The 14,502-nt window shown below is 44.2% G+C and overlaps 1 protein-coding gene across 2 annotated transcripts in view; it reads right to left on the bottom strand.

Moving 5' to 3' along the window:
• fer1l6 (fer-1 like family member 6) overlaps positions 1-12,785 on the bottom strand; it is a 65,587-nt gene extending 52,802 nt beyond the window's left edge. Inside the window, exons 1-7 of one of the 2 annotated variants that reach the window (XR_013902292.1) lie at positions 12,657-12,785; positions 11,948-12,036; positions 7,654-7,765; positions 6,215-6,269; positions 5,910-6,041; positions 5,733-5,795; positions 5,546-5,624 (exon numbers count right to left, since the gene is read on the bottom strand). Coding sequence is in view for 1 of the 2 variants with exons in the window: in XM_026144799.2 (XP_026000584.2) it covers positions 5,546-5,624; positions 5,733-5,795; positions 5,910-6,041; positions 6,215-6,269; positions 7,654-7,765; positions 11,948-12,023 (517 nt within the window). In the remaining variant the exon portion in view is untranslated. The remainder of the gene's footprint in view (positions 1-5,545; positions 5,625-5,732; positions 5,796-5,909; positions 6,042-6,214; positions 6,270-7,653; positions 7,766-11,947; positions 12,037-12,656) is intronic. The other variant, XM_026144799.2, reaches the window with a different exon arrangement.
• Between the last annotated feature and the right edge of the window lie 1,717 nt (positions 12,786-14,502).

Raw genomic sequence — 14,502 nt, 5'->3', positions numbered from 1 at the left:
TTCACTTATCCAATCTAACAGATTTCTACCCACACCGAAAGCTTTCTCTGGAGAAATTGATAAGTGTGCTGGCTTCCTCACTCAATGTGCCCTTCAGTTTCGTCAGCAACCGCAAGCTTTCGCTAATGATGGTGATAAGATTGCATATATATTTCAGCTACTCCAGGATCGGGCTCTGATTTGGGCTCAAGCTGTGCTTCACGCCAACCCTGAAATAACGTATTCTGACTTTCTGGATAAGTTCAAAGGCGTCTTCGACAGAAAATCCACCACGCTCACAGCCGGCCAGCGCCTGCTCGCGCTCAAACAAGGCAAGCGGAGTGTGGCTGATTTCTCTATTGACTTCCTCACCTTGGCTGAATAGACAATGTGGGGGGAGGAGGCTCCTAAGAGCACTTTGCTTTCTAATGTTAACGAAGAAATAAAGAAAGAACTGATGCTTCGTGAACTGCCTTCTTCCCTAGACGCGCTTATGACTCTGTGCGTCCGGTTGGATGACCGCGTGCGCGCACACCAGAGCACACACACGGACGGGACAGGAATCACTGGAGTATCATGGGGCCTCTCCTGCCGGCCGCGGGCCGCGCGACTCCGACACCTGTGATGAGGAGGAGCCCATGCAGCTTGGACGCTCGCAGCTTGGACGCTCGCGGCTGACGCCTGCAGAGCGCCAGCGCCGTCTGGCCGCCGGTGAGTGCGTCTATTGCAGCTGTAAGGGTCACTCTGTCTCCTCGTGCCCGACGCTGGCAAAAGGGCGCGCTCACCAGTGATTGAGAGGGTGCTGGTGGGCGATCTGTCTAGTAAAAACCCTCTCCCCAGACTTCTCTTACCAGCCAAACTTCGAGTACAATCTGTTTTTCACTCGCTTTCAGTACTCATTGACTCTGGGGCTGAGCAGAACTTTATTGACACCTCGCTCGCTGCCAAACTGAACATCGCCTTGGAGCCCTTGTCGTGCCCTCTCCGCGTGCACGCGCTCTCTGGTCACCGCCTGCCCGATATCACTCATGTCTCGGAATTCCTTTCGCTGTCTCTCTCGGACAATCACATGGAGAGGATTTGTTTCTTTGCATTCACGGCTCCGCTCACCCCGCTGGTTCTCGGTCACCCCTGGCTGGTGCTCCATAACCCGCATATTGACTGGGAGAAAGGTGACATCCTAGGTTGGAGTGTGAATTGTCACATGTCTTGCCTTCGGGCGGCCACGTCACCCGTTCCGCTTCTGCCCTCTGGTTCGCCGTCCGACCCCCCGGATCTTTCGGCGGTCCCGCGGGTCTATCATGACTTGCGAGGCGTGTTCTGCAAGGATCGGGCGCGGTCCCTTCCCCCCCACCGCCCGTATGACTGCGCTATCGATCTCCTTCCGGGGGCTCCGTTGCCGTCTAGCCGCCTGTACAGCCTCTCCAAGCCGGAGCAGGTCGCTATGGAACGTTACATCTCTGAGTCGCTTGCTGCGGGCTTGATCCGTCCCTCCTCCTCCCCGGTTGCGGCTGGGTTCTTCTTCGTGGACAAGAAGGATGGTTCGTTGCGCCCGTGTATCGATTATCGGGGCCTTAATCTGATCACTGTCAGGAACAGGTATCCTTTGCCGCTGCTTTCCTCTGCTTTTGAGCTGCTCCAGGGCATGACTGTTTTTACTAAGCTGGACCTGCGCAACGCCTACCACCTGGTTCGCATCAGGGAGGGGGATGAGTGGAAGACGGCCTTCAATACTCACCAGGGGCACTTTAAGTACCTTGTTATGCCCTTCGGCCTCACCAACGCTCCCGCGGTTTTTCAAACCATGGTGAACGAGGTGCTTCGTGACTTTGTTAATCGCTGTGTCTTTGTGTACTTGGATGATATTCTCATCTTTTCTAAGACGCTCGCGGAACATCAGGTGCATGTGAGACAGGTCCTGCAACGCCTCTTGGAGAACCGGCTGTTTGTGAAGGGGGAGAAGTGTGAGTTCCACGTGCCTGCAGTAGCTTTCCTGGGCTATATAGTTGCGAGGGGAAATCTACGGACTGACCCTGGAAAGGTGCGTGTGGTGGTTGAATGGCCTGTTCCTCCTGATCGCCACCAACTGCAACGTTTTCTGGGATTCGCTAATTTCTACAGGAGATTCATTCGCGATTTTAGTAGGATCTCCCTCCCTCTCACTAAACTCACCTCTCCGAAGGTTCCTTTTCAGCGGGATCCTGCCACTCAGCGAGCCTTCGCCCAGCTCAAGGAGAGGTTTTCCTCGGCACCCATCCTCCGGCAACCGGACCTCACACGGCAGTTCGTGGTGGAAGTCGACGCTTCTGACTCCGGGGTGGGGGCGGTTCTCTCGCCGTCTCTCGCCCGCAGAAAGCAATTACAACGTCCGGGATCGGGAACTCTTGGCCATAAAACTCGCCCTGGAGGAATGGAGACATTGGCTGGAGGGAGCTGCTCACCCGTTCATTGTTTGGACGGATCACAAGAACCTGGAGTACATCCGTTCGGCCAGACGTCTCAGTTCTCGGCAAGCCAGGTGGGCATTGTTCTTTGCTCGCTTTGATTTCACCACCACCTACAGGCCAGGATCTCACAACGTGAAGCCAGACGCCCTGTCCCGGCAGTTTTCCACCACGGAGGAGGAGTCGGACCCCGAACCCATTCTGCCGGCGGCCTGGGTGGTTGGAGCCGTTTCCTGGGAGATTGAATCCCTCATTCAGGAGGCACAAGAGACTGAACCGGATCCTGGTACTGGCCCGACTGGCCGCCTCTTCGTCCCCTCGGCGGTCCGCTCCCAGGTACTCCAGTGGGCTCACACTGCTCGTTTCTCATGTCACCCCGGGGTCCTCCGCACCCTGTCCTTCCTTCGACGCTACTTCTGGTGGCCCACCATGGCGAGGGACGTCAGGGAGTTTGTGTCCGCCTGTCCGACCTGCGCCCAGAACAAGCGGTCAAACCAACCGCCGTCGGGCCGTCTTCTGCCTCTCCCTACGCCGGCCCGACCATGGTCACACATCGCTCTAGACTTCATCACTGGACTGCCTCCCTCTGCAGGTTACACCGCTATACTAACTATCATCGACCGTTTCTCTAAGGCCGCACACTTTGTCGCCCTTCCTAAACTCCCTACTGCTCTGGAGACGGTTCGGCTCCTCACCTCACATGTGTTCAGGCTCCACGGGATCCCTGAGGACATCGTCTCGGACAGAGGACCACAATTCACTTCCCGAGTATGGAAGGAATTTTGCACCGCGCTGGGAGCCAAGGTCAGCCTCTCTTCCGGTTTCCACCCGCAGAGCAACGGACAGTCCGAACGGGCTAACCAGGAGTTGGAAGCTGCCCTCCGGTGTGTTGCCTCCCACAATCAATCAACCTGGAGTGAACAGCTGCCATGGATTGAATACGCCCACAACAGCCACACCTCCGCCGCCACGGGCAGGTCACCCTTTGAGGCATCCCTGGGCTACCAACCACCCCTGCTCCCAGCTGTCGAAGGTGAGCACTCTGTCCCCTCTGTTCAGGCTCACCTCCGCAGGTGTCGCCGGGCCTGGCGTGCTACTCGGGCCGCTCTACTCCGCACTAAGGAGCGCAACAAAGCCCTCGCTGACCGCCACCGGACACCGGCCCCTGAATACTCCGTCGGTCAACAGGTATGGCTGTCTACCCGTTTTGTGCCGTTACGGACAGAGTCTAGGAAGCTGTCACCTCAGTTCATTGGCCCCTTTCCCGTAGACTCCATTGTCAACCCTGTGTCCGTTCGCCTCAAGCTGCCACGTACCATGCGGATACTGTTGACCATAATATCCTATTAGAGCATTAGAACATGCTGTAGGTATTACAGGTACTGCACTGCAGTGGTTTGTATCATATCTATCTAATAGACTCCAGTTTGTGCATGTAAATGGAGAGTCCTCTTCACACACTGAGGTTAATTATGGAGTTCCACAGGGTTCAGTGCTAGGACCAATTCTGTTTACATTATACATGCTTCCCTTAGGCAGCATCATTAGAAGACATAGCATACATTTTCACTGCTATGCAGATGACACCCAGCTCTATCTGTCCATGAAGCCAGATAACACACACCAATGAGTTAAACTGCAGGAATGTCTTAAAGACATAAAGACCTGGATGGCCGCTAACTTTCTGCTTCTTAATTCAGATAAAACTGAGGTTATTGTACTCGGCCCTGAAAATCTTAGAAATATGGTATCTAACCAGATTCTTACTCTGGATGGCATTACCTTGGCCTCCAGTAACGCTGTGAGGAACCTTGGAGTCATTTTTGACCAGGACATGTCCTTCAATGCACATATTAAACAAATATGTAAGACTGCTTTCTTCCATTTGTGCAACATCTCTAATGTTAGAAATATCCTGTCTCAGAGTGACGCTGAAAAACTAGTTCATGCATTTATTACTTCCAGGCTGGGCGACTGTAATTCATTATTATCAGGAAGTCCTAAAAACTCCCTGAAAAGCCTTCAGCTAATCCAAAATGCTGCAGCAAGAGTCCTGACAGGGACTAGAAAGAGAGAGCAGATTTCTCCTGTTTTGGCTTCCCTTCATTGGCTTCCTGTTAAATCCAGAATTCAAAATCCTGCTCCTCACATACAAGGTCTTAAATAATCAGGCCCCATCTTATCTTAATGACCTTGTAGTACCATATCACCCTATTAGAGCACTTCGCTCTCGCTCTGCAGGCCTACTTGTTGTTCCTAGAGTATTTAAAAGTAGAATGGGAGGCAGAGCCTTCAGTTTTCAGGCCCCTCTTCTGTGGAACCAGCTTCTAGTTTGGATTCGGGAGACAGACACTATCTCTACTTTCAAGATCAGGCTTCAAATTTTCCTTTTTGCTAAAGCATATAGTTAGGGCTGGACCAGGTGACCCTGAATCCTCCCTTAGTTATGCTGCAATAGGCGTAGGCTGCCGGGGATTCCCATGATGCATTGAGTTTTCCCTTTCCAGTCACCTTTCTCACTCACTATGTGTTAACAGACCTCTCTGCACCGAATCATACTTGTTATTAATCTCTGTCTCTCTTCCACAGCATGTCTTTATCCTGTCTTCCTTCTCTCACCCCAACCAATCACAGCAGATGGCCCCGCCCCTCCCCGAGCCTGGTTCTGCTGGAGGTTTCTGATTGTTGGGTTTTTCTCTGTATCTATGAAGCGCCTTGAGGCGACTTTTGTTGTGATTTGGCGCTATATAAATGAAATTGAATTGAAGTTAATTGTGGAATATTTAGTAGTGAGGAAATTTCATGACTGGACTTGTAGCACAGGTAGCATCCTATCACCTGACCTCACAAGGGACTATACTGATGCAAATTAGCTTTAGCTAACTTTGGTAAAATGCACTGAACAGCAACATTTGTGTTAATATTGTACATTAATACTTTCTTAAATAACATTAATTAAGTAATATTGATAATCACATCTCACACTGGAATTTACTGAGAACGGGTTGTTCTAAGTTGTTTTCTAATGTTTGTAGTCTCCATGCTGATAACTGAATTCCGTTATTTGGACTGGTGTGTATGATACGTTTGGCAACATATTGCATATTAAAAATTTAGGATACCTGGCTGTTTGTAGACTGTCCACACATCTAACTTAAAGGATCCGACAGAGAAACTCCTCAGCATTTTAGAGTGTAAAACCTGGAGAGAGAATGAAGGCAGAATTAAAATTACTTAAAAGCTAAACTGTGGATTTTTGAACCAATCGTTTAGGGATGCCAGAAACGTTTCGCTGCAGTCTTTACCCACCGTCAGCTTGATCACTTTGTCGAAGAAGACATCTTTGAGGGCAAAAAAGTCAAACACGAAATACTGATGGAAAGAAATGACAGGACAGGGTGACAGATTGTGTTAATGCACAGTAAACTATTGTACTGATGCACAGCTGGTTCAAATGGGTTCTTTTTGTTTATTTTTATTTTTTACCTCATTGTAAAAAGGAGCATTGGTTCCTTCCTTGACTGATGTCTGTTTCTTCTCATCACCAATCTCTATCACTATGCTTGGGTCAATGTTTTCCCCCACAAGCTGTCTGGCCTCTGTGATATTAATGGCAATCTATGAGCCAGATAAACAATAGCATGTGTTATTAGAGCATGTGTTCCCATCAGGGTTAAGGCAATTGTCCAGTTTACATACAACTGAAAATATGAAATACCAGCACTCACATTTCTCAGTACATTAAAAGAAACACATCTAGTAGACTACCAGCGAATTGTGGATGCGATTACCTGGAAGCTCTGGGGTTTCGCTTCACTGTCCTGAATGCGAGTATTCAGTTTGGACCTATGGAAAGAGAGTCAGAGACAAATGAGGTTATTGCTAGTAGAGAAACACAGTTCAGGTGTATTTAGGCACACGGTTACTTCTCTAGTTGGCTATTGTTTCTACAATTAAATATTACAGTGAAGGAAATAATTATTTGATCACCTGCTGAATTTTTAAGTTGGCTTACTTCCAAAAACTTAAAAATTTTCAATTTTTATAGTATTTTCATTTTGATGAAGAAGGACATCAACCAAAACTCCAAAAAAATAAATGTAAAATAAGACTATAATTAGCTAAGAGCACGGTGGCACAGTGGTTAGCACTGTTGCCGCACAGCAAGAAGGTCCTGAGTTCAATTCCACCATCAGGCCGGGATCTTTCTGTGAGGAGTTTGCATGTTCTCCCCGTGTTTGCGTGGGTTCTCTCCGGGTACTCCGGCTTCCTCCCACTGTCCAAAGATATGCACTTAGTGGGGATAGGTTAATTGGTTAATCCAAATTGCCCACAGGTGTGAATGTGTGAGTGAATGTGAGTGCGAATGGTTGTCTGTCACTGTGTGTTAGCCCTGCGACAGACTGGCGACCTGTCCAGGGTGTACCCCGCCTCTTGCCCTATGACAGCTGGGATAGGCTCCAGCGCCCCCCGCGACCCTGAAAAGGATAAGCGGACGCGAATGGATGGATGGATGGACCTGAGTCCAGCGATGGGTTTTTAGGTAATGGTTTAACTACCGCCAGCTTGAAAGCCCGTGGTACGTAGCTGATAGCATAGACAGGCTGATCATATTTAAGATTAACTGTTGGTAGGACGTCTTTGATCAATCTTGAAATGGAGGCTAAAAGACTCCAGTGTTATCCTCTGTGCTGTTGCAAGCTGGGCAGCACATTGAGGGTCACTAAGATACTCAAAAAAACGGATCCTTAAGGACAGTAACCCTTTGGAGTGTGGAGCTGGACTCTCCAACAGCGGTGCTAGAGAGGGCAATGTTGTCCAGTCCAGCAGCTTTCAAGACGTCTACAGGAGAGAGTATCTGTAGAGCGAGGAGTCGGCTAAAACCCCTCCTGAGATGGATGCAAACCTGGTGACCAACTACAAGAAACACTGTACCGCTGTGCATACCAACAATTTATAACTTTTATGTTATACAATGAAACTACCATAAAATTAGAGACTGTTCGTTTCTTTCTCAGAGAGCTAACTTATCAATTCACTGGGAGAGGAAAGGATTATTTCCCCCATTGTCGGGTTCATAACATCTTCTTTTATTGACCCAGTTCCAACCCCAAAATGTTGTTACCACCAGTCACCACTGACGCATAATATTTTCCTAGAAGTGTTACCATGGAAACACCTGTGTAGACAGAGATAATCTGATTGGTACTGTAAGCATAAAAACTCGTACCTGTTAGTGTTCGGGATTGTTCTGGTTCTTGCTGCAGATTGTTTTGGTTTATCGTCAGTGTTTTCTCCCTCCAGTAGGAGAGAAGCTTCAGGAGCGGCCTCCACCTCACTGTCTATAAGCATAAACAAACAATTTCAGGATTCTTTCCTGACTGAAAAGATCTTAAAGGCCAGTCAGTAGTGATAGTTTGGTGGAATTGTGTGTACATGAAAAATGCGCAACCATGCGCATATACTGTTTTTGCATGAGTGCCCCCATCCCCTTTCCTTTGTCTCTGGCCACATGTCTTTATTAGTTTATTGTAATGCTTTAATTTGATTCAGTTCTGCTGCCTATTATTCAATTATTTTAGTCTTTTTCAAAAATAACCCTAAAGCTCCTCTTGGTATTTTCAACTCCTTCTTATTTTTGTAATTCATTTGTGGATCTTAAACGTCTCAGGTTTTCAAGTTTTGCATCTGTTCAAAATGTAAGTGAAAAAATTAAAATGGGTTTATTCTTCTTGAAAGTAACGTTGTGCTAATCTGTTTATTTACACGGTGTAAACGTCTGATGTGAGCATTGTTTCCAAAAGTTAAAGTAACACTCACTTAAATTTAAGTCCAGACGTTATCACATAGAGCAACATACACATTACAGTAACTAAATGTGTAACCCTGCTGAAGAAGCTGACGACTCAGAGCAACAAGGAGCGAGATCCAGCTATCGTGAAAGGCATGTAACTGAAAAGGGCAAAGAAATGAAGGAATATGAGGCAAAGAAAAATGACATGTCATTGTGCAAATTTTAAATTAATTTTAAAATAATTTAAATTTTGAACTCAATCTATCACTTTTGGATTAGCTCAGTACCACGATTCATTAGATAATTTAGATTTTCCTAAAGGTGAAGTGAGTATATTTCTTTTCTATTCTTTTTAATGCTGGATCAAGAAGGCAGCCATCACCCATCTTTAACGCACGCAAGATGACAGGAAAGATACGCACATAAAAGTCACAGTAGTACAAGAATTTCCAAGTAGAAGAGAGTAAACATCAGACAGTGGTTATTGTAGTGCTACCATACACATCAGTCACTGTAATGTTGGCTTGTGTATGTGTCTTATTTATAGCTGAGATATATACTGTGAAGAGCAGATGATAATGAAATCCTCCTCAAACCACTTGTAACACACAGTTAATTCTGAAACTGAAACATGAATGTGACAACTACTTTTTAAAAAGGAATTTAGGAGAAAAAAACCTCATAATTAACTCATTCACTGCCAGCCATTGGCAGTGAATGAGTTAAACCCATTGACTCATTCACTGCAATTGACGGCTATAGACGTCAATTGCAGTGAATGAGTTAAAAACCATAACACTAGATTTGTTATAGTAATTCAACTCCCTACTTACTGAGTTTAAAGCTGCCTGTCATGGTACTGAAATAGACAAGAAACATGTTTTGAGATGGATTTTATTTGATTGTTAATTTGAAACCTAAACGGAGTTTGTGCATCTGTTTTATTTATAAAAGACCAAAAGCTGCTGCACACGTTTTTAATTATTGAGCTCTGTCTCTCTGCGTGTGAGTGTGTTTACAATGTGATGTTCAGATGTGTGTTAATCAAACAGTTTATAAAAAATATCAGCAGGTTATGGCCTTGAATGGAATATGTGTAAAGGTCTGTTTTTCGTTTATTGATATAAGCCTGTACAGCTACAGCTAGTGTCCAGTAGAGGGCTCTGTCGCTTAGTTAGTGGCAAGCTGCACTTCAAGCTCAGACCGCATTTTGTGGTGCACATGTGCCGGTAGGCAGCTCTCAATGAAGCGCGAAGCAGCGTGATACCGAACTCTCGCGACATTAACACATTGCAGCCCTTGGAACTAAAAGATGTATTTTGTATTTCTGTTTAGTTTTCACGGTGTATTGGCACACCTCAGCACTGTTAGATTCTGAATGAATCTTGAAGTGGAACTATTCCTTGGTCTGGGGGACTGCTACAGTGAAAACTCAGTCGCTGAGTGAAGGCTAGTTGCTAACCCCATGCCAGATGAGTGCAGCCTGTCGAGCAGGGTCCGTGTGTCAGCTGTGAGAGACTTTTACACCAGTCAAGATCATCATTCGTTGCCTTCCTCTACTTTGAACTCTGATGGTCACCTTACAAAGGTGCAGGTATTACACCCATTAAGGACTTTGCTGATAACAAAGTTACAAAGTTAAAATGTCTGCACACTAATTCAGAGTTACTTTCCTTAAATATTTTTGTGGTGTACAGCCTTAAAGTCTGTGAAGACTCATCCAGGTCATCGTAGTCAAAGGAGCTTGCAAAGAAAAGCGTCTGGACTTCTTTAAGTTGCTTGAAGACGTTTCACCTCTCATCCAAGAAGCTTCTTCAGTTCTAAGGTCAAATGGTGGAGAGTCCCAGATATAAACCTAGTGGGAGTTTCCCCCCACAGAGGGACAAAAGGACCCCTGATGATCCTCTAATCGCCTGAGCCAAGGTGTGAAACTGGGCGTGGGTCCCAATCAGCCAGAGTTTCGGGTGAGTTCATTGTGAAACCTGGCCCCACCTTATCATGCGAATTCCTGAGGTCAGATGGCCCAGGATGTGAGTGGGCGTTAAGGCGTCTGGGGAGGGATCTCAAAGCTGGATTATAGATGGCAGACAGTTGGTGTCATAAGCCCCGCCCTCTGTTCAAAGATGGTCGCCCACAGTGGACATAGATGCTTCTTTCACTCCTCTTTCAAACCCTCTGTCCTCTCTGTCCAAAATGTGAACATTGGCATCCTCGAAGAGTGACCTTTATCCTTAAGATGCAGATGGACTGCTGAGTCTTGTCCTGTGGAGGTGGCTCTTCTGTGTTGTGCCATGTGCTTGTGAAGTGGCTGTTTGGTCTCTCCAATGTAGAGGTCTGGGCATTCCTCGCTGCACTGTACAGCAAACACCACATTGTTAAGTCTGTGTTTTGGTGTTTTGTCTTTGGTGAACCAGTATTTGTCTGAGCGTGTTGCTGGGATGTCGTTCACATTTTTGGAGGTGAAACGTCTTCAAGCAACTCAAAGAAGTCCAGACGCTTTTCTTTCCAAGCTCCTCAGACTACGATGACCTGGATGACTGAGAACCTTCACAGTTCTCTTGATGTTATATACGTTGTTCTAGCTTTTAGTTTCAGTCACTGTCTTTCCTGTGTTCCGTGTTTCGTATCCAGGCAGTCGCGTCTCTGTGTATACGTCATGTTTTAACATGTTCTATGTAAGTGTGTTCAGTTCAAGGTTCAAGGTTCAAGGTTCAAGGTTCTTTATTTGTCACATGCATAGTTATACAAGTATAACACACAGTGAAATGTAGCCTGACACGCTCCTCGACATGTGCAAAAAAATTGGGGGGGGGGGGGGGGGGGGGTGTAGAGGAAAAACATTATATATATATATATATATATATATATGTAGTATATACATTGGGTGAATGTAAGTTTTGCTTCTCCTTTGTCCTGTTATGTCCAATTAGTCCCAGCGGTGTTTCTATCTGTTCCCTATCGTCTGGTTATCCGGTGTATTTAAGTCCTCAGTCTTCCCCCGTTTCTTGTCACATCCTCATTAGCTGTGTGTTCCTCGCTCATCATGTTTTATCATGTCATGTCATATCCTCACTTTTTAGGTCATTTTTCCTAGTTTGAGTTTTTGTTTTATTTCTACTGCTCGTGTGCTTTGTTTCTCAGTTTGCTTTTGCCAGTGAATAAAATCTATTTGGGGTCCAACCTCTGCCTGCCACACAGCAAACCTTGATAAATAGAATTGTGCTAAAGGTTGCTTTATAACATTCAGGATGTGTATCGTGTTTTTAAAAAGTAACTATTTAATAATATAACTAATTAATTTTGAAAACAAGTAGTCAGTAAAGTAGCAGGATTACTTCCTTTGAGAAATAATAAGTAATTAGTAACTAATTACTATATAAGTAACTTGAGTGAGGGAGCCCATTAGGACCAAACTGGCTCTGGATTCATGATTTCAAGTAAAAAGTATAATGAGCATGAAAAGTTCTTCATTCAACAGTTTTTAAGTATTTATTAGTTTTATGAAACTTTGCATTAATATCACTAAGATGTTTATATGCTTTATATATGTTAATGTAAGGTCATCTACAGCACGACATCATATTTTTAAGGATGTTGTGTGTTTGAGGCAGTGTGTGTGTGTGTGTGTGTGTGTGTGTGTGTGCGTGTGCGTGCGTGCGTGCGTGTGTGTGTGTGTGTGTGTGTGTGTGTGTGTGTGTGTGTGTGTGTGTGTGTGTGTTGCAGGCCTTACCTGTGGCTCCCCTGTTTGCCAGAACCAGATCTTCATTGTCTTTCTTCTTCTTCTTCTTCACTTTCAGGCCAAACATTTTTTTGGGCTTTCTGCTCACAGGAGAGTAGACCTTTCATGTAGTCAGGACTTATTTTTACCCTTATCAGCTTTATCTTTATGTTGAAATGCAGGTCAGCTAATAAACATGAGAGCACAGACAAAGGAAAAGCCAGATACATCTTTGTGTCTGATCCCTTTTTTTAACCTTTTAACATCCAACAGGTCACTGGCAACATATAATTGTATGTTATTGTTAATTTATTGAGTAAAATAACTCAGTTTTAAGATCTGTTTTTAGCCACTGATGAGCATAGGCTTGATGTCTTTCCTGCAGCATGAGAAGCTGAAATATGTAAACTATCATTCATTTCTATTAAACTGCTCTTTGATGTGTTTGCTTAATGTGGCTTCACTGAAAAAAAAAGTCATTTAAACTCAAACTTTCAAGGCAAAAATCGTTGCCTGTTTAACTCCTTTGCATATAGTAAATATATAATCATAGAAACAGAGGTTTAACCATAGACCTAGTCCAAAACTAGAATGTGAGCTTTAGCTCTCACGCCCATCTACTATGGATCAGGAGAGACATCCTCTCCATTTTTAAGAATAAGCTTCATAATTTCAAATAAGACAAATAAGCTAAACATCGCAGCAGTGAGAAGTTTCCTACCTTTGTTTGGGATCCAGTGTTAGTCACAAGACCACACTCTTCACTTTTGTCAGTTGGACACGCAAGACTGCATGTTATATGCTTTCGGTGACTCAGAGTCAGAGCTGTTGAAGCAACGCATTGAATAGCAGCCCGATTATGTGATTGGTGGTTGAAATGTTTGTTCAAAAAGTTCTGTTGTAAAACTGAGGGAGCATGTGGTTCATGCACGCACCAACCCTTCATACAGGCAACCAAGGAAAACAGGAATTATCCTGTTTTCCTTGGTGGCCTGTATGAAAGTTTAGAAGCATCCTCCTACCAATTTCTTTGGTCTAATATTTGTGTTTTTACATTAAATAGTAATGCTAGCAGATGTACCTCGTACATCGTGCTACAAGTACCTGAAGCTGTAGCAAAACTAATGCTAGTTTACTGCTAGTAAAGGTGCAGTAGTAGTATTATTGACAGCAGTGCTAATATTTGTTTTTTCTATTTATCTGTCATTGGATGTCAAATAATCTAATCTGCTGGTCACCTGAAAATAAGTTACTGTCTCTAATTTGAGGCTAATAAATTCATACATAAGCAAAGCTGTTTATCTAGCACTGTATGTGTGTGCTTATCCTGAACCTTGTAATCATGTGACCAGGATGTATGATATTTGGAGAGTTAACAAACCCACCCATGGTAAACAGAGGAACTCACACCCTGTCAGTGCAATCATCCAGATGATGACAGATGCTCATGTCATGTTTTTACATATCAGCTGGAGCATTTCGGACTAAGCTAAATGCTAATTGAGCACATTTTATTTACATTTTGCATGTGTGCGTTTATATTGGATGCCAAAGAAATCCTTGTAGTTGTTATGTATGTTCTACACTGTGGCCTTTTATTAAATAGAACATCAGATTTTAGGGAAACAAATGTCTGCTCATTTTAATATGATCTGTGCTTATATGTGAAAAATTTTACCCATTTAAATACACTAAATAAAAGTATGTTTTTCTATTATTACATATAGTTAGAAAATTTCCCATTATCATTATTTTACCCATTTCATTTAAACTTATTTTGATCTACTGTAATGCATCCTATGCATTACCACAAATATCTCAAAAAGTATAATATAATTACATAAGAATAAAATTAAAAAGCCTTAACACTATGGGACATAGCTAACTTGAGTATTATGTGACATATTTATATTAACAGGGACATATTAAAAATTAATTAAAAATGAAAATTCAAGATGAAGTGTTGTCTTGATGCATGCTCAATCATCCAGGAAAAGAAATCCCAAAATTTGATTCTGTTCCTCTGGACGTGGCGTTTTCACTCTTCTTCCGTCTCAGCTGACTGCAGGTTTCCAACCTTAGAAACAGTGCATTTGCATAATGACTGAAACCAGCACCACTGACAGAACAAGTGAGGTCAGTTTCTCATGAAGATGATGTCAGGGTCCTGGGTCTTAGCGACCCAGGAGCTCTGAGCAGCTATGGACTTATGTTATATTAGGCATGGCAAGGAAAGGCAAATTTATTTGTATAGCACAATTCAACAACAAGGTGATTCAAAGTGCTTTACAGAGACATTAGAAACAAAAACAAATAAAAAGCATGATTTAAAATTGATTAAAACAAGCAAACAAACAAACTAACTAAACACACACATTTCACACCTGTTCGCGCGATCTGAACCCTTATCGTAAGGGGAGCTACCAGTCCTTCTGTGGACGAGCTACTTTCTATTTTAAATTCCCTGAATTTAAAATACTCTCTAGACCCAGTCTAGACCCAGTCTAGACAATACATATTATATGTATTGTATATGTATGTTTGGTGTTGCTGCCACTGTGTGTGTG

This window comes from Astatotilapia calliptera, chromosome 16, assembly GCF_964374335.1.
Source record: "Astatotilapia calliptera chromosome 16, fAstCal68.1, whole genome shotgun sequence".
NCBI classification, from domain to species: Eukaryota; Metazoa; Chordata; class Actinopteri; order Cichliformes; family Cichlidae; genus Astatotilapia; species Astatotilapia calliptera.
The sequence above is the reverse complement of the archived record's forward strand: the minus strand, read 5'-3'. Positions and strand labels throughout refer to the sequence as shown.